The sequence below is a fragment of the Bos grunniens genome, chromosome 16, assembly GCF_055505025.1.
Source record: "Bos grunniens cultivar Pamir isolate PY7600 chromosome 16, Bosgru_T2T1.0, whole genome shotgun sequence".
Classification (NCBI taxonomy): Eukaryota; Metazoa; Chordata; class Mammalia; order Artiodactyla; family Bovidae; genus Bos; species Bos grunniens.
Window position 1 is genome coordinate 4,915,509 of NC_141180.1, and position 19,988 is coordinate 4,935,496.

The 19,988-nt window shown below is 37.5% G+C and overlaps 1 protein-coding gene across 4 annotated transcripts in view; it reads left to right on the top strand.

Moving 5' to 3' along the window:
- Positions 1-14,966, top strand: part of ZBTB41 (zinc finger and BTB domain containing 41) — a 39,505-nt gene extending 24,539 nt beyond the window's left edge. For 2 of the 4 annotated variants that reach the window (XM_086343219.1, XM_086343221.1), the window contains exons 7-11: positions 179-274; positions 1,602-1,708; positions 3,171-3,276; positions 4,278-4,366; positions 8,771-14,966. In XM_086343219.1, coding sequence (XP_086199345.1) covers positions 179-274; positions 1,602-1,708; positions 3,171-3,276; positions 4,278-4,366; positions 8,771-9,426 — 1,054 coding nt within the window. In that variant the 3' untranslated portion in view covers positions 9,427-14,966. Of the gene's footprint in view, positions 1-178; positions 275-1,059; positions 1,320-1,601; positions 1,709-2,279; positions 2,366-3,170; positions 3,277-4,277; positions 4,367-8,770 lie in introns of all 4 variants that reach the window. The other 2 variants (XR_015143016.1, XR_015143015.1) reach the window with 2 other exon arrangements.
- The last annotated feature ends 5,022 nt before the right edge of the window (positions 14,967-19,988 follow it).

The following is a 19,988-nucleotide window of genomic DNA, read 5'->3' on the forward strand; positions in this document are numbered from 1 at the left end:
GAAGCAGAAATGTTGTAGGAGAAGGGGAACAGTTGACATTATGTTAGCTTGAACAACTTCTAGTAAGCTTTCTAGAAATCTGTGTTTATGTATTAAATATGTGTTTCTGTATTAGGTTGGCATTAAAAAATCTGTAGCTATATATATATGTGTGTATACTTTTTTTTTTTTAATACAGAACTACTTTGAAAGAACATTTGAGAATCCATAGTGGAGAAAAGCCTCATCTCTGTAGTATCTGTGGACAAAGTTTTCGTCATGGAAGCTCATACAGGTAGGTCAGGCCATTTTCCCCTATAGTAAGAAAGATAAAATTCTACCTCCATTTTATACTCTCTTTTCTTAACATTGTGTTAGTTGTTTGATGAATTAAAACATGTCTTAACATTTGTGATCAAGCAAAGCTGTGCAGAAAAGTTTATAGACTTTTGCCTCTTCTTTATGCCTTTTAATATTTTCTTCATTCTGTAGTATAAAATATGTTAATATCACTAAGAGTAATGCTTTACCAAGTCGTTTTTATTTAAATATTTCATTACTTTTCTTTGAATCAAAATTCATGAAAACTCTGGTGTTCTAAAGTTGGTGTATGTTTTCAGTCCTAATTGTCAAAGAATGTTTTTGTTACAAAAATATGACAAAATTGAAAACTCGAGGATTGTCAATTTTAGAAAGTTTTCTGAAAATAAGTTGTAACTTAAGTGATTATTTTTACAGCTGAATGCTGACCACCATTGCAATTTATGAAAAGTTGTTTTTAAATGAATAAATAATAGATGACTACTTATTGTGAAATATGTATACAATTTTAAATCTTATCAGTGTTCTCAGGATTTTAGTTTTTACACTGTTATTTCCTGTTTTTAAGTTTAAACAGAATGCTGATTTTACTGATTTTAGTCATAGCAGAATCAACACCTGTTTTGACAACTTGAATGGAAAGGCTGTTTATTTCACTAGGATGTATACAGATGGAATATTGTGGGGATAAAAATAACTCAAGTTAAATGAATTCTCATAATCTGTTATTTATGATAGCCTTTTATAATCTGTTTCTAGGTGATTGTAAAATGAGCCACACTTTATTTGGTTGGTGTGAAGGAAAGGAGTGAAGTGTGACTGTCAGAAAGCTGATTCCTTATCGGCTTTGCTAAGTTCTCAGTTGCCAGTGTGTAAGCGGTGTCAGTTGTCCAGAACAGGACTGATTCTCAGTGATTTGCTCTCATCACACATCTGTCGCTTGTGCACTTACCTCGTTTGTCGATTCTGATTCTGTCCCATTCAGTCCTGCAACACCGGCTGACACCCCTAGACGTCCGGTAGGTTCCCAGAAGCAGGTTAGGAGCCTCATGTCAGGAAGGAATGTCATCCAGAGGTAGTGGAGTCTGTGCAGATGTCGAAGTGCTGCCCAAAAACAGCTGAGTGGGACCCTGGAGTCAGGTGTGAAGCGGGAAGGCCCCTAGAAGTCAGAAATGGAGCAAATAATGATGGGTGAGCGTGGTTGAGTAGCAGCCCAGTTTGCATTATTGAAAGTTTAATCGAGTTTTTCTCTTTCCTTGTCACCGGTGTCAGTGGGCTTCATTTATTTTTTTTCTTTGTAGACTTCACTTACGAGTACATCATGATGATAAAAGATATGAGTGTGATGAATGTGGGAAAACGTTCATTCGTCATGATCACCTTACGAAGCACAAGAAGATACATTCAGGTGAGGCGCACTTTGTAACGATTTTCCAGAGCACCTGAAAAACCACACCATGGCTGTGCTGGCTGTAATTTAAATAGCTTGGTATATTTGGTCACCTCTTTGTAAACAATGCTGATTATAAAAGCTTTTTTAAAAAGCATCTTTTTAAGCTTTTTTAAGCATTTCTTTTAAAAAGAGACATAATTTTGTGACATGTTTTTTTGGTCTCTGTAATTTTAATCATTTGGTTACCCTTTATGATCACAAACTGACTTTTAAAATTTGTTTCAATCAGATTCTCAAAATTTGCATTTTGTATATAATGTGGATATGTGAAGTTATTACCATTGGCACTTTTTTGAATCAAGAAGTCAAGATTATATTTCTCATTTTAATTGGATTTGAAAGAAGCTAGCAAAACTTAGATCCCTCAAGAGGATCATTGTAATTGGGGTGTTAAAGTTTATGTACCAGTGAATTTTTGAAACCGTATCTTTGGAAGAGCACCTTAATAATCCTGATCAATTTCAGATCTTTATTCTGTATTTATAATTTTTATACTCTGGGGATTTCTTTCATATTTTCCTCTCAGATTGATGTTCAGGAAGTGCTAAGAGAGCCACCTTTATGAGCACAATGATGGGAAAGAGCCATCTCTCTCTGAGCCCAGTAGAACAGGTGATTATTATTATTATTTTAACCATAATTTAAATGGACAGTGTGCAGCAGATGTAACAATTTCTTTAATGATCCCCGTGAGGCAGGCTGCAGTTGTTATCACCACTGTTAATAGTGCTAAAGTTCTGATGACTTTGGCATTGTGCATTTCCATTTTCAGGAGGAGAATTGTAAATTTCTGATTCTAGAAGTCACATGGTTTAATTGCACACGGGTAATGAGACTGATTTTTAAAGAGCAAGCCTTTGTAACTGAATATGAGAATAGAGGTGACAAATTGAACTCTTCTAGAACTTTCCTTTATATTTGTATTTTGGCTCATTGCAAATGTAAGAAATCCCCACAGATGAAAAATCTTTAAAAGTAAAGTGTAAAGATCTGAAAATGTTCAGGTCCTTTTTTATAAACAATAAGACAGCCTCATCTTGATTCATTGTATATTTATTTGAGGTGTTTGATATCCAGACTTATATATTCCTTAAAAAAAAAAAAAAAATCCTGAGTTGTGAAGTCCTTTCATTATCTCACCCTGTTACACTGAAAGTCAAGATTTGAAGTCTGCAGCAAAAGGCTACCGATTCCTTCTCCAACTGGGGAGGAGGATTCACATTCCTAAAAATAAGTACAGAGTCACTGAAGAAACATAAATTTGAGTATTAATATAAGGCAAAGAGCCCGGATAAAGGGTGGCTTTACTTTTCTGGTATCTGTTTTCTACCATGGTGTGTTAACTGCTGGATAATTTGTTTCTGGGGATAAAAAAGATTGACATGCATATTATAACAAAAATATTTGGATCTTTAAGGTGAGAAGGCTCATCAGTGTGAAGAATGTGGAAAATGCTTTGGCCGTAGGGATCATCTCACTGTTCATTATAAAAGTGTACACCTTGGAGAGAAGGTGTGGCAAAAGTAAGTTTCAGGCAAAGTTTCTCATCATCATCACCTTGGATAAAGCTAGGTTGGAGAAAAGTTGTCTCATAGTTTATTTTATTTAATTGAGGATGGGTTAATCAGTGACCTTTTCTCCAGCTTATCTAGCTTCTCTGCAGATGTAAAGGAATTGAATGTAGCATAATTTTTCATACTTGTTTTCAGTTGATTCAAACACTGGGAGATGGTAGACATTGAAGTGAGTGACTAATATAAAATTGTGGCCTTCTTTGGGGATTTCATTTATATTTGGTTGCGGTAGCTCTTGGAGAGCTAAATATAAATGAACATACTGCCTACATTTTGTACTTAATATGACAACAATTATTGGAAAATGTTGTCAGAATTTAGATCCCTTTAATGACACTGATAAATGGTACTTTAATGGAAGGAGGTATGTACTGTCTTTGAATATCAACTTTTTAATACAATTTAGATATCCAGGCTTAATAACTTGGATTGTGTGAGTATGAGATGTCCTAAGAATTCATGTTCTTGGAGTAGGTGTTTGGATCAAATGGTCTAAGATATCGGGAAACTTAGTGTAATGCTGACCTAGATAATCATGGAACCAGAATTTGTCTCTTACACGTTCTGCAAGGGCTGCTAGGAGTGGGTCTAGAGTGGAGCCTTGTGATCATTCCACGGTGCGCTTTTGTGGTCAGCCCCCACTTACCCATCTCATTGATTTTTTTTTGGTCCCTATAATTTTTCCTTCTCATTTTTAAGTAGAAAATAATATATAAAATTCTGATGATTTAAAGCTTAAAATAAAGTAGTTTAAAGTTGAAAATCTAAAGACATCTTTTTATAGATTTATTTGTTGAGTATAAATGGAGGAGGAAAAACCAGGGTTAAGGCTGATGTTTAAAAAGTATCTCCATGTTCATTTTATTCTCTGCTTTAATAATGAGACAGTTATGTATGAAGTTATAACTTATTTTCACTATTAAAACACTGAAATATTTTTATTTTCTTAGATATAAAGCAACCTTTCATCAATGTGATGTTTGTAAGAAAATTTTTAAAGGCAAATCAAGTCTGGAAATGCATTTTCGGACACATTCAGGTAAAACCTGATGGGTATTTTATATATATATATTTATGTATTTGTTTATATATTATATATATATGTATATAGTCTAATTATTCAGAAGTGATAAATGGATGTTTATACTTTGTTGTTCTTGGTGAAATTGGTTTTTTTCCTGCCAGTAAAATTTTTACTTATTAAAATTGGTGTCATGAATGGACATTAGTCTGATCATTCTGTTCCATATTATGTAAGCTTTAATACTTTTGAATATCATTTTGTAGAATTTGGGGAAATTTTTTTCCATAGAGAATTTATTTAACTTTCAGTTCTCATTTTCTCCTTTCCTGGTTGTTTATGGTTCCTCTATATCTGCATGGCTCTATGAAGACATTTTATTTCCTTATCTTTTAAAAGAGTAATTCAGATACGACCTTGCTGTTGCTTATCAAGTCAACCATTGTATGGTTTTCCTTTTTACATATTCAGTTGTGATGCATAGGTAGTTATAGTAGAATGATTCACTTCAGCTGCTTTCTAGGACTTGAAAGTGAAAGTCATTCAGTCGTGTCCAACTCTTTGCAGCCCCATGAACTATACAGTCCATGGAATTCTCCAGGCCAGAATACTGGAGTGGGTAGCCTTTCCCGTCTCCAGGAGATCTTCCTGACCCAGAAATCGAACTGGGGTCTCTTGCAATGCAGGCGGATTCTTTACCAACTGAGCTATCAGGGAAGCCCTTTCTAGGACTTATCATTTTCTAAATCTTTCCTTTTTTTCCTTTGGCAATTCTACCATATTTTGAAACATAGATTGTTGGATTTTTTTCCTATATGCTGTCATAGTTCTTGTTTTACTTCTCATGTAAATTAATAATTTTTAAAGCTTTCTTTCCTTCTTTTTGGGCTTCCCACGTAGTCTGTACAGCATCTGCCTGCAATATGGGAGACCTGGGTTCTATTCCTGGGTCGGGAAGATTCCCTGGAGAAGGAAATGGCAACCCACTCTAGTATTCTTGCCTGGAGAATCCCATGGACAGAGGAGCCTAGTGGGCTACAGTTCATGGAATCGGAAGAGTTGGACACGACATAGTGCTATCTTTCTTTTCCTTCTTTTTAAGAAAGAAAGCTATTAATACATTTATGGCTGTTTGCTTTATATTTAGTTTGGAATTTGTCAAGCTGCCGTTCTGGAAGGGAAATTAATTTATTTTATATTTCTCATATTTAATGAGAATTGGAAATAACTGAATTTGGGCAATTTCAATAGCATAAAATTACAGTAAAAAATCTATTACTGGAACTTCTCTGGTGGTCTGGTGGTTAAGTGGTCCCAGTGCAGGGGGCCTGGGTTCAATCCCTGGTCAGCAAACTGGGTCCTGCATGCCACAACTAGGAGCCCCCATGCTGCAGCTAAGACTTGGCACTGCCAAATATTTTTTAAAAATTAAAATAGAAAAAGGAATTTGTTACTGGTACAGTAACTGTGTTAAACATAAAAATGCATCTCCCTGAAAATGAAAAAGTCCTAATTTGGGAGTTACATAAATAGGAGTAAGAAATGAGGAAACTATATTAATACTATTCTCAATGCTAGTTAAGAATAAACTCATGATTTGAAGGAGATAGTTAAAAGTTAATTTGAAACCATTGATGATTTAAGAACTGTAAAACTATAGGAATTACCTAGAGGAGAAAGTTATTAAGGGCTGTCTTTATAACTGCATTAAGTTTTTTTTAAACATTGATTTGTAGTAATTAATTGATAACCAGTGATTTTGGAATTCTCATCTCTGGATATGTCACAGTTAGTTAGAATTAGGGACAAGTCCCTCTGTCCATGGAAAACTGGGGAAATGAGCTCTCTTACAGATTAGGACAACACTTAATGGCAGTTACAAAATGAGATAGAGGGATCATTTGAAGCAGAGGTCAACTACTTTTTTGGTAGAGGACTGCAGAGTAAACATTGGAGAAGGCAAATGGCAAGCCACTCCAGTACTCTTGCCTGGAAAATGCCATGGATGGAGGAGCTTGGTAGGCTGCAGTCCATGGGGTCGCCAAGAGTCGGACACGACTGAGCGACTTCACTTTGACTTTTCACTTTCATGCATTGAAGAAGGAAACGGCAACCCACTCCAGTGTTCTTGCCTGGAGAATCCCAGGGACGGGGGAGCCTGGTGGACTGCCATCTATGGGGTCGCACAGAGTCGGACACGACTGAAGCGACCTAGCAGCAGCCTAGCAGATAATAAACATTAAAGGTTTTGTGGCCCCAGCAGTCCAGACCACAAGCACTCAACTCTCTGTGGTAACATGAAAGCAGCCATAGACAAGGTATAAATAAAAAGAACATGACCACATTCCAAGAAAATATTATTTACCAAAACTGTCATTGTGCTGTTTGTCCCATCTGTTACTTAATGCTTTTTTCCCTTGTCTTCACTTCCTTGTAATTGTGAAGTCTTTTTATTACACATTTTCCCCTTGGTTTACTTGTTAATTGCATATTCTTTCAGTTTTCTTTTAGCAGTCACCCTGTAGATCACAATGTGTTTTCTTAAATGATTAGACTCTATCTCACGTTAGCTCATCATCCCTTTTCAGACAATTCAGAGACCTTACGACACCTCGTCTGTCACCCTTTATGCATTGTGTGTGTTTTAATTTTACATATACTTTAAGTGACATAAGACCTTATTATTTTGTTATTTTGCTTTAAATAACTTGTATTATTCATTTTTACTCTTCACTCCTTCCTGCATTACCATTCTTTGACCTGGAATCATATTCTTTCTGCATGAAGAATTCCCTTTTGTGCATATCTGCTGGCACCAAATTCTCTTAGGTTTTGATTGTCTGAAAATGTTTTTATTTTACTTTATAGAGGACATTTGGCTGACTATAGAATTTATGTTAGTGGTTATTTTTCTTTCAGTATTTTAGATGTCATTTTTTCCTCTTTGACCTTCTTCAGTTTTTGGTGAAAAATATACTGTCAGTCTTATTGTTGCTCATTTAAAAGGTATTTCTTTTTAATTGCCTGCTAAGATTTTTCTTTTATTTTTGATAGTTTTTTATAGTGTGCCCAGATATGCTTTTTTTTTTTTCCTCTTTTGTATTAATATTTTTTTAGATATATAGAACTTATTGCATCTATGACTTGATGCCTTTCATTTAGTAAGATTGTCAGCCATTTTTTCTTTCCAATTCTGCTTCTGACCTATACTCTGTTTTCTTTCTGGGACTCCAGTTATATGTATATTAGACTGTCCACTTTGTCTTATGTATCTCTCTCATGTAAGTGGCTTCCAGTACAAGCTTATGATGTGACAGCTTTATAAGGTGAGAAGAATGACCCAAGCTAAAAATGTCAATGTTAGTAGGGCTCCATTTCTTTCTGGAGTTGCTAGGGAAGAGTCTGTTCCCACTCGGTTGGATTATTTATTGACTTTCAGGAGTAGGACTGAGGTTCTAGTTTTGTAGCTAGTCGTAAGCTGAGATCTTCTCGGGTTCCAGAGGCTGCCGAATTTCCTGAGTCCTAGCCTCCTCCTTCCTTTTTCAGAACCAACAGTGTGGGTTTGAGTCCTCTTGTCACAGCTGTCCTACCCCTTCATCTTCAGTTATCACTGCTTTTAAAAATCTATGTGATTTTGGGTCTACCTGGTTAATCTCCCCACTTCAGTGTCTTTAAGCTTAATCATATCTTCAAAGTCCCTCTCTCCATGTAAGGTAACAAAATCAGTCCTTTTGGGGATTAACCAACCACCCTGGCTACTTTAAGAATTTATACCATTAACAGGAAGAAACAAAAACTACAGTGTGAGAACCTGACTCAGGCACAGCCAAAAACTGGCTTCCTTATTCTTGATCCTGATCAACTCTCCTTATTTTAATCTCAGGCTATAGACACCAGTATTACTACTTCTTATTCCAATCCAAAGCCCCAGGTTAGTCAGAGTTGCTGTTTTAGTTTTTAATCCTTCTTGATAGGAAGAAATCAAATGTTCTAGTTTTACAGCTTCTTTAGGGGCTATAGTGAGAGCAAGCCGTAGTAACAATAGCGTGAGTTTATAAGGTGCTCACCATGTGCCAGGATAATGCTGAGCACTACTATTTACTTTTCTCATTCAGTCCTTTCACCAGTCTGTGAGGCAGGTACTATTAACAGGTGAGGAAATTGTGCTTAGAAGTTGGGGGGTTTGCTCCAGGTTTGCCTGGTAAGTGGTACAGCTAGAATTCAAACCCAGATCTTTCTGATGTTTGAGTTCATTCTCTTTTTTTCTTTACCAGTTACTATACTGCCTCCACTTTATGATAGCATATATTAATTGCTTTTATTAAGTTCTTGTAAGTATTCACATGGAAAATTTACTGCTTAATTAATATTATTGTCTTAACTGAATGTATTTTACGGTTAATTTCATTTATGTTCAAACAGGTGAAAAACCATACAAGTGTCAAATTTGCAATCAATCTTTTAGAATTAAGAAAACTTTAACAAAACACCTGGTCATTCATTCTGATGCCCGGCCTTTCAACTGTCAGCACTGTAATGCGACATTTAAACGGAAGGACAAGCTGAAATACCACATTGACCACGTTCACGGCATAAAGTCTCCCGATGACCCTCTCAGTGCTTCTGAGGAAAAACTCGTGTCCTTGCCGGTAGAGTACTCATCTGACGATAAAATCTTTCAAACAGAAACAAAACAATACATGGAGCAGCCCAAAGTCTACCAGTCGGAAGCCAAGACCATGCTACAGAACGTGTCTGCCGAAGTGTGTGTCCCCGTGACGCTGGTCCCGGTGCAGATGCCTGACACGCAGGGTGACCTGGTGCGCCACACCACCACCCTCCCGCCCCCTACTCATGAGATCTTGTCGCCACAGCCGCCGGCCACGGATTACCCTCGAGCCGCTGACCTAGCTTTTCTGGAGAAATACACACTTACTCCTCAGCCTGCAAATATAGTTCACCCAGTCCGACCCGAACAGATGCTCGATCCTAGAGAACAGTCTTACCTTGGAACGTTATTGGGCCTTGATAACTCCACTGCTGTACAAAACATATCTAATAGTGAGCATCATTCATGAGCAGATCTAAACATTCCACAGACTTCTTCAGTGGCTATGCACAATGGTAGCCTAGCGCTGACGGCTTTTAAATTAGTGGGGCTGCTATTTTTTCATTTTCTGTATAGTTTCTCAAGTCCTCAGATGCTTTTCCAATCAAAAAAATATGTATCTCTGTTTACTGAACATATTTGAATATTTGGACCCATTTTGAGGTATATAATATTTGAAATAGACATTTTGTGATTTTTTTTTTAAAAGATTATTTAGTGCTAATTTTTAACTCTCTTAACTTTTCAAAACTATCAGCTGTTGACATTACGGGGGTATTTGTTTTTAAACATCGGTGGAAGTTTTTATTCTCCTTTAGTCTCATTCCTCTTTTCTCCTTTCCCCATCTTCCAAACAAGTGTTAAGGAACATGTACCTTTTAAGAAAGAATGTCAGAGTGTACTGATAATTGCAACTGTTCCTTATCCTGACTTAAGTTTCATGATTATTTCTTCCAGATTTAAAAAAAAATGAAATTAGGAATTTGAATTTATAAGAAAGTCTTGGGATCGATCTGTGTTGTTTTTCCATCTGGCCGTAATTTCAGTGTATCACTCTTCTTTGGTCTTTTGACAGACTCAAGACCAGAAAGCTGACTAATGTAGGATTAGCTTGTTAAATGAAATGTAGAACTGAAATAATTATCCAAATGATTGGTTTTTGCCTGTGCTTCAATTATTATGAATAAGAAATGGAAATACAGATGTAGGCATTAAATTATACAAGTTGACAATGTGTTAAAAGCAAAATATGGCAGTTTTAACTAGATATTTTTTAAGGTAAATTAACTGTTTGTATTTTGTCATTTATTTCAGAAACATTAACAGTATATCAGCATATATCATCATCTAACTAATTAAAATTCAGTTAACAAGCCACTTTTGGTCTCATTTACCTTGGCCAGCTGTAACTCTGGGAAATAGAACCTAGAGATTTTTGTTTAATTATTAGAACAGGGGCCAACAAATTATAAAATTCATGTCTAACTGAACTAAATGTTCATTTACTTTAATTAGAGCAAACCATTCCTTGTATACAGATATACATGTAACCTAGATCTTTATTTTTACTTTACACATAACCCTAATGTCTGTGATTATCCTTAATTTTTATGTTTGTATGATACAAAAGTTGAGGACTTGGTAAAAGGAAATAGCAGTTGGAGCAAAACCTCACTGATTAAAATTAAATGAGGAAAACAAAAAGTCAGCCAAAATTGTGAAATACCTTAAAGATGTGCACTTTCCATACTCTGAAGTCAATTTAAACTTAAACTAGGATGTTTCCTAGTGGAGCTGCTTGAAGGATTAGAGACTAGGCAGGGTTGATTTATTATTAGCATGTCCTTATGTAAACTACTGGAAAATAGCAATTTTAAGAGTTTTCTATTTCAGTTTTGTTTACACTCCTAATTGCTTTAAGCACTTTTTTTGTGTAAACTGTAAAGTCTGGCCCAGCCCTTGTGAAAAAGAAAAATCACAAATAAAATAATGAAGTTTAGCAAAAAATTTTAACCACTTAATAATGTGGAAACATGTTTGCTGAAGCACTTAAGAAATGAAGGTACTTTGCAGGAATATTTACCACACTAGTGGAAAAAAAAAAAAAAAAGTTGAGAATTGGGGCAGTTAACCAAAGTAGCTCATATAACTAGTAAAGCCAACCTGAGTTTTGCCTCATTTGTTGAAGTTTGGTTATAATTCTCCTATAACTGATAGATACAAGCAATGTATCAATATTCTTTTTAAAGCATTCTTACTTTTGTGTGGAAATGTTGTGTCTGGGGTACTTAACATGATAGAACTTGACTATATAAGGTACTATTAATTTGTCTTTCAAACTGACTTTTAAAAACATCTCTTTATGATTTTTATCATAAAGACTTTTAACTAAAAGACTTACTATGATGAAAAGAAATCACTTTTTAAAATGTACCCTGCCTTGAATATAAAACAATGTAGAAAAGTCTGGACTTAGACAAAGGCAAATAGTATATATGTATATGTGTGTGGTATATTATATGTTTGGTAGCAGAAAAAGAGGGTGTTGCATTTTCACATTCAAAAGAATACTTTGCTTTTTGAAGGTATTGACTTTAGGGTTCTTTTAATAATAATCTCCTAATGCTTTAAATGTATAATTTGATTGTAGGAATTGGTTTACAGTATAGAACTTTTCTTGAATACATCTCTTATATAAAGTGAAACATAATTATATTTACTTATTATTGTAGATAACTTAAACTTGAAAAGTAGTTTACTGTTTTATAAAATGCTTTGACGGTTAACTCATTTAAACCTCATAGCCAGCTCTGAAGTAGAAATGGCATGCTGTATTCCCATGTTAGAGATGAAGAGTCTGAGGTTAAGCCTACATCGTTAGTAAGTGGCAGAGCTACTAATAGGGGAAGAAATAGAGCATTAATGAATGCTTTCCAGGTGCCAGGCACTGCATTTTCTCATGTAATCTTAAAAACAGTATGGGAGGTAGGTAGTATAATTCTTATGAAGAAATAGTCTCAGCGGGCAAACAAATCTTCTGCCTCTAATCTCCAAATTAGAATATAAGAAGTCTTAAAATTGTGAAAACCTCATGGATTTGGGCAAACTGAATGTATATATAAGTTTTTGAAGTTGGCACAAAAAATATGAAATGAGGCCTGCTCTTTTCAGTTAAGTGTTTGTCACATTTGATTTTGAGTATTTGGGGCAAATGCTCCATTAACTCTAAAATCCATGAATTCTGTAACTATACTTAAAATTTTGAATCTTGCAACTAAGGTCAGCCTCATTCAGAATTTTTTATTTTATGAGCATAATTTATTGTTTTAAATTAATTTTGTAGCTGATAGCTGTTAGCACTTATTATGTAAATTGAATAATTTATCAAATGTAGAAATTTGTTAACCTAATGCATTTTTACGTAAATACGCCAAAGATTTTTAGTAGGTTTTAAAATAGTTTAAAAGAATTTAAATTCTTTGTTGTTTGAATAAATATTTGTCCAAAGAAGCACAGTTGAAGTCCTAGGATTATGGATTTTCTAAAAAAAAATCATTAGTTTGAATACTAAGAATAAGTGTTTGTGTTTATATGTATTAGAAATAAGAACAGAAGAAAATACTCCGGGAGTAGTCATACTGACAAGCCAATTACAAGTAAGAATACTCTGTTTTCCTCAGTTTAATTAATTGAATGTTATCTTTTAAGTGGACACTATTAATTGCTAAATAATAATAAGCTGATTTTTTACACTACACTATTAAAATAATTTTGCCTTAGAATTTTTTTAGGACAAACTGAAGATTTTTTTGTAACAAACCCCACCTATTTTTTTGCAGCCTAAAATACCATTTAAGATTAGGGTTTGTTCTTCATGCCAGCAAGATTTCACTAGCTATGAAGGTGGTGATCTTTGCATACTTTTAAGTAACTTAGTCATTTATTGAAGAAGAGTAGCAAAAATAGGGTTTTAAACTGGTGCTTTATTAAGTGACTTCCTTTAAAGTGATGGTACATCATGAAGTAGGTACACTAATACTTTTCTGTCAACCTTAAAATTGTCAAAACATCTTGGCAGAGTGAGTGACTATAAGCTATTAGTTAAGGGCTAGTAGGTATTCAAAAATCATTCATTGCTTTCACTCTGTCATTAACAAATGAATTAAAAACACCGTTAACTGGTGTGTGTGCATGTAAGTTTGCGTTCTCTTCTCACAGGTCATTCTGCTGTATCATGGGTGGGAAGTCAGATGTGGAGCATCAGCTCTGCGACAGTGTCCTTTTGACCATGCCCAGTCATCTCTGGATTGAATGCTTTGTGCCTTTTCAGATTGAGGCAGCAGTTTGTAGTAGCTTAGAGTTGACTCTGCTGGCTAGGTTGTGCTGGTTAATAAATGATTGTGGTTGTTTTGTTATTGTTATGGGTCTTATGTTTGTGTTGCCTGCTGGTCAGGCAACAGTCTTTTTTTTTTTTTTTTAGGTTGCTTTATATTTTTGTAGGGAAACTGGCATCAAGTACTAGTATGAATTTTTTTTTTAATCTTTACTATTGTGGCCTTTCTAGTTACTGCAAAGCCACTCCTGGGCCTGTCTCTAGATACTCACTAGAGGAATCTGACAAATAAAATGAGCAGTGTGTCTGCCTCTCCGTCTCCTCCCATCTCCCACCTTTTCTTCTGAATAATCCGTTACCAAACCACCCTGCTCTAAAAAGCAGCTTCTTCGCTCAGTTTGCCTAAAACTGAGCCAGAGGTGATGGTTTGAGATGAGTCTCTAAAAAGCAACATCCCAACCGACAACTTGAGTTGATGAACTCAGGAAAAATTAGGACTTTTGAAGTCGTATTTGGATCATTCTAAGATTCAGTGCCAAATTTTAAATGACTCAAAATGTATTTTTTAATAAGAGTCAAGTCATATTTCTAAAACCTGTAATAGTGTTATGGTAAATGTCACTTGCTATTAGGCTGAATAATGGATAATGTGACAATAATTTTGTAGTAATTTCTAGGAACCACAGACAGTTATTTTTAGGTCCTCCCCTTTCTTTTGCACATTCCTCTCTAAAGTCTGTAGTGGTTTTTGGGGAGGGGGGACTATTCCCTGTTTCTTCAAAAATTGTTTCTACTAAAAGGTACTTTTATTCTGGACTAGTGGCATACATTCTGCGCTTCCTCTTTGGCAGTGGCCTTAAGAAGGCAGAAGTAGCAGCAGTAGGTCATGTGAAGAATGAGGGGAAGGGCTGGTGGAGAGAGTATCTTTCCTGTATTTACTCTTCATCTTTCAATTTGCTGTGCACTCATCTTGAGTCTGTGACTGTTGAAAAATCCCTAAATAGTTTAAATTGAGCCTCTATAGCCATTCGTATAAAGAGAAAATAAGAATTATATTCAGAGAATAGAGGTTATACAAAATGGATATGTCTTTTTATTCTGCTTTCCCCCCCTAACTTCTTAGATAAAGAAGTAATTTTGGTGCTCATATTACTGCTAGAGATTCTAAAACATTTCTTGAATGAAGAGTGTGCACACTTATTGTTATTTCACCCTGTTGCTTGGTATTCCTGCTTTATGATTACACAATTTTTATTCCTTGTAACAATCGGACTTTTCTTATCCCTGTGGATAAAACTGTATTACAGCTGATGACTGAGGCTGCCAAAAATGAGCACAGAGGTGGGCACTTGGATTATGAGATTTATGATGTACATTAAAGTGGAAATGCCTTTGAACCTGTTTTCAGACTCCAATCTTAAATTTTGTTTTCAATCATTAGAACTTTTAAAAGCAACTACAAATAAAAATCTAAAATACCAAGATTTATAATTTTGTCAACTGTGTGTAAAGTATCTTGTGAGTTTTCTAGATATTTTGACTGTCTTGTGTTTCCTGAATATCAATGTCTTTATAGAAAAATTCAGTTCTCTGTGAAGACTAGGAAGTGTGTTGTATGCTGAACTAGTTCTTTGTCTTGTTTTGATATTTAAATAAAGTTCTTTGGTCCTAATAAAGCATTCTAGGTTTTATTGAACACATTTTCACAGCATGACAATGCACAGTGCTCTGCCTGCCTCCTGAAAAATTGAATGAAAAGACAGTGAACACATAGAAAACCAAACTCTTGGAGCACAGGTATTAAAATATTATTCACTTTTCATAAGCTAGATATAATTTCAAATATTTTATGTTAAATGTATAAATCATTAATATTTAATGGTTTTTAATCCAACCAGTCCATCCTAAAGGAAATCAGTCCTGAATATTCATTGGAAGAACTGATGCTGAAGCTGAAACTCCCAATACTTTGGCCACCTGATGCGAAGAACTGACTCATTGGAAAAGACCCTGATGCTGGGAAAGATTGAAGGCAAGAGGAGAAGGGGACAACAGAGGATGAGATGTTTGGATGGCATCACTGACTCAATGGACGTGAGTTTGTAAACTCTGGGAGTTGGTGATAGACAGGGACGCCTGGTGTGCTGCAGTCCAGGGGGTCACAAAGAGTCGGGCATGACTGAGCAACTGAACTAAATTGAAGTGGCTAAAGAGGAGAGTGAAAAAGTTGGCTTAAAGCTCAACATTCAGAAAACTAAGATCATGGCATCTGGTCCCATCACTTCATGGCAAGATGGGAAAACAGTGGAAACAGTGTTAGACTTTATTTTTTGGGGCTCCAAAATCACTGCAGATGGTGACTGCAGCCATGAAATTAAAAGACGCTTACTCCTTGGAAGAAAAGTTATGACCAACCTAGATAGCATATTCAAAAGCAGAGACATTACTTTGCCAACAAAGGTCCGTCTAGTCAAGCTATGGTTTTTCCAGTGGTCATGTATGGATAGGAGAGTTGGACTGTGAAGAAAGCTGAGCACCGAAAAATTGATGGTTTTGAACTGTGGTGTTGGAGAAGACTCTTGAGAGTCCCTTGGACTGCAAGGAGATCCAACCAGTCCATTCTAAAGGAGATCAGCCCTGGGTGTTCTTTGGAAGGACTGATGCTAAAGCTGAAACTCCAGTACTTTGGCCACCTCATGCGAAGAGTTGACTCATTGGAAAAGACTCTGATGCTGGGAGAGATTGGGGGCAGGAGGAGAAGGGGACGACAGAGGATGAGATGGCTGGATGGCATCACGGACTTGATGGACGTGAGTTTGAGTGAACTCTGGGAGATGGTGATGAACAGGGAGGCCTGGCATGCTGCGATTCATGGGGTCGCAGAGTTGGACACGACTGAGCAACTTAACTGAATTAATATATTTTCAATCATTAATGACAGTTATTATGCTTGAAGCAGCCACCTGCTGTTTTTCCCCAAGAAGTCTAAAGTGCAGAAAACCTCATGGATGGGCTGTCCCCTGTGACAGTGAGGGCCATTCTCACCGGTGCCCCTCACTCCCAGAACTGTACACTCTGGCCACAGGAGAGGCCACTGCAGGTTTATAAAAGGAACAAGCTGTGTCACAGGACACGCCTGGCCTTGCCAGCTGCTGTCTGCATCTGGCACCATAATTCAGCCTCTGTGGGCAGATGGTAGCTCAGTCAACTCCATGGACAGGAGTTCATTTCTTTGAAGCATGTCTTCCCAGTGGAGTCAGTGCTGTATGAAAAACCTAATTCTCTACTGCTGTGTAACATATTAGACCAATTATAGCAGACAGTGTCTTAAAACAGCAGGCATTTATTGCCTGCTAGGTCCGGTGGGTCAGGAGTCTAGTGGCTGAGCTGGTGGCTCTGGCTCAAGATCTCCCCTGCAGCTGAGGTCAAAGCTCATGGCAGTGCAGTGGCAAGAAGGGGCAGAGGAGCTATCCCTCGCCCAAGGTCAGGAGCAGCGGCCGAGAAGAGCTACCCGATGCCTGAGGTCAGGGGCGGCAGCTGAGAGGATCAACCCCACGTCCAAGGAGCAGTGGCTGCACGGGTGGAGGACGGCTGAAGGAGCTACTCCACGTTCAAGGTCAGGAGGGGCAGCCGTGAAGAGATACCCCTCGTCCAAGGTAAGAGAAACCCAAGTAAGACAATAGGTATTGTAAGAGGGCAGACACACTGAAACCATAATCACAGAAAACTAGCCAATCTGATCACACGGACCACAGCCTTGTCTAACTCAATGAAACTAAGCCATGTCCTGTGGGGCCACTGTCAGGACTGCTGACCCCACGTGACTTTTGCATAACATCTCAGTGTATAAAAGTAGACCATGGAAAATAAAGAATTGGGATCAGTTTCTCGAAAGACTGGTCTCCCCATGTCGCTCTCTCTCCCACTCTGGCTCAGTCTCCATCTGGAGCGCAGAACCCACCATGCTTACTAATTATGCCTGGGCTTCTAAGATCCGACCGGGGAGGCCTCAGTGTCTCCTCTCCTTCGGGAGAACGGAAGGACGCCTGTGGCCTACGTAAGTGGTGCAAGCTTCTTGTCTTGAAGTTTTATTGGTCTCCCGCGTAAACCAAGCCACTCAGCCTCTTTTCTCCACTGAATTTTCCTACTGAGCTATCCTCATTCTATTACTCCTTACATCTCTAATTAATATCTAATTGAAGCTATCGTATCCTGATCTTCGCCTACGCCGTCTCTCCTTCGAATACCCTGGATCAGCCGGGGCTGGTCCCCGGCAGCCACCCAAGAAAGGCAGGTCATGGTGGAGAGGTCTGACAGAATGTGGTTCACTGGAGAAGGGAATGGCAAACCACTTAAATATTCTTGCCTTGAGAACCCCATGAACAGTATGAAAAGGCAAAATGATAGGATACTGAAAGCAGAACTCCCTAGGTCGATGGGTGCCCAATATGCTACTGGAGATCAGTGGAGAAGTAACTCCAGAAAGAATGAAGGAATGGAGCCAAAGCAAAACAATACCCAGCTGTGGATGTGACTGGTGATAGAAGCAAGGTCTGATGCTGTTAAGAACAATATTGCATAGGAACCTGGAATGTTAGGTCCATGAATCAAGGCAAATTGGAAGTGGTCAAACAAGAGATGGCAAGAGTGAATGTCAACATTCTAGGAATCAGAAACTAAAATGGACTGGAATGGGTGAATTTAACTCAGATGACCATTATATCTACTACTGCGGGCAGGAATCCCTTAGAAGAAATGGAGTAACCATCATGGTCAACAAAAGAGTCCAAAATGCAGTACTTGGATGCAATCTCAAAAATGACAGAATGATCTCTGTTCGTTTCCAAGGCAAACCATTCAGTATCACAGTAATCCAAGCCTATGCCCCAACCAGTAATGCTGAAGAAGCTGAAGTTGAATGGTTCCATGAAGAACTACAAGACCTTTTAGAACTAACACCCAAAAAAGATGTCCTTTTAATTATAGGGGACTGGAATGCAAAAGGAGGAAGTCAAGAAACACCTGGGGTAACAGGCAAATTTGGCCTTGGAATACGGAATGAGCAGGGCAAAGGCTAATAGAGTTTTGCCAAGAAAATGCACTGGTCATACCAAACACCCTCTTCCAACAACACCAGAGAAGAGCCTACACATAGACATCACCAGATGGTCAACACCAAAATGAGATTGATTATATTCTTTGCAGCCAAAGATGGAGAAACTCTATACCGTCAACAAAAACAAGACCAGGAGCTGACTGTGGCTCAGATCATGAACTCCTTATTGCCAAAGTCAGACTTAAATTGAAGAAAGTAGGGAAAACCACTAGACCATTCAGGTATGACCTAAATCAAATCCCTTATGATTATACAGTGGAAGTGAGAAATAGATTTAAGGGACTAGATCTGATAGAGTGCCTGATGAACCATGGATGGAGGTTCGTGACATTGTACAGGAGACAGGGATCAAGACCATCCCCATGGAACAGAAATGCACAAAAGCAAAATGGCTGGCTGGGGAAGCCTTACAAATAGCTGTGAAAAGAGAAGTGAAAAGCAAAGGAGAAAAGGAAAGATATAAACATCTGAATGCAGAGTTCCAAAGACTAGCAAGAAGAGATAAGAAAGCCTTCCTCAGCGATCAATGCAAAGAAATAGAGGAAAACAATGGAATGGGAAAGACTAAAGATCTCTTCAAGAAAATTAGAGATAACAAGGGAACATTTCATGCAAAGATGGGCTCGAAAAAGGACAGAAATGGTATGGACCTAACAGAAGCAGAAGATATTAAGAAGAGGTGGCAAGAATACACAGAAGAACTGTACAAAAAATATCTTCACGACCAAGATAATCACGATGGTGTGATCACTCACCTAGAGCCAGACATCTTGGAATGTGAAGTCAAGTGGGCCTTAGGAAGCATCACTACAAACAAAGCTAGTGGAGGTGATGGAATTCCAGTTGAGCTATTTCAAATCCTGAAAGATGATGCTGTGAAAGTGCTGCACTCAATATGCCAGCAAATTTGGAAAACTCAGCAGTGGCCCAGGACTGGAAAAGGGCAGTTTTCATTCCAATCCCAAAGAAAGGCAATGCCAAAGAATGCTCAAACTACTGCACAATTGCACTCATCTCACACACTAGTAATGCTCAAAATTCTCCAAGCCAGGCTTCAGCAATACGTAAACCATGAACTTCGAGATGTTCAAGCTGGTTTTAGAAAAGGCAGAGGAACCAGAGATCAAATTGCCAACATCTGCTGGATCATTGAAAAATCAAGAAAGTTCCAGAAAAACATCTATTTCTGCTTTATTGACTATGCCAAAGCCTTTGACTGTGTGGATCACAATAAACTGTGGAAAATTCTGGAGGAGATGGGAATACCAGACCACCTGACCTGCCTCTTGAGAAACTTATATGCAGGTCAGGAAGCAACAGTTAGAACTGGACATGGAACAACAGATAGGTTCCAAATCGGAAAAGGAGTACGTCAAGGCTGCATATTGTCACCCTGCTTATTTAACTTATATGCAGAGTACATCATGAGAAACGCTGGGCTGGAAGAAGCACAAGCTGGAATCAAGATTGCTGGGAGAAATATCAATAACCTCAGATATGCAGATGACACCATCCTTATGGCAGAAAGTGAAGAGGAACTGAAAAGCCTCTTGATGAAAGTGAAAGAGGAGAGTGAAAAAGT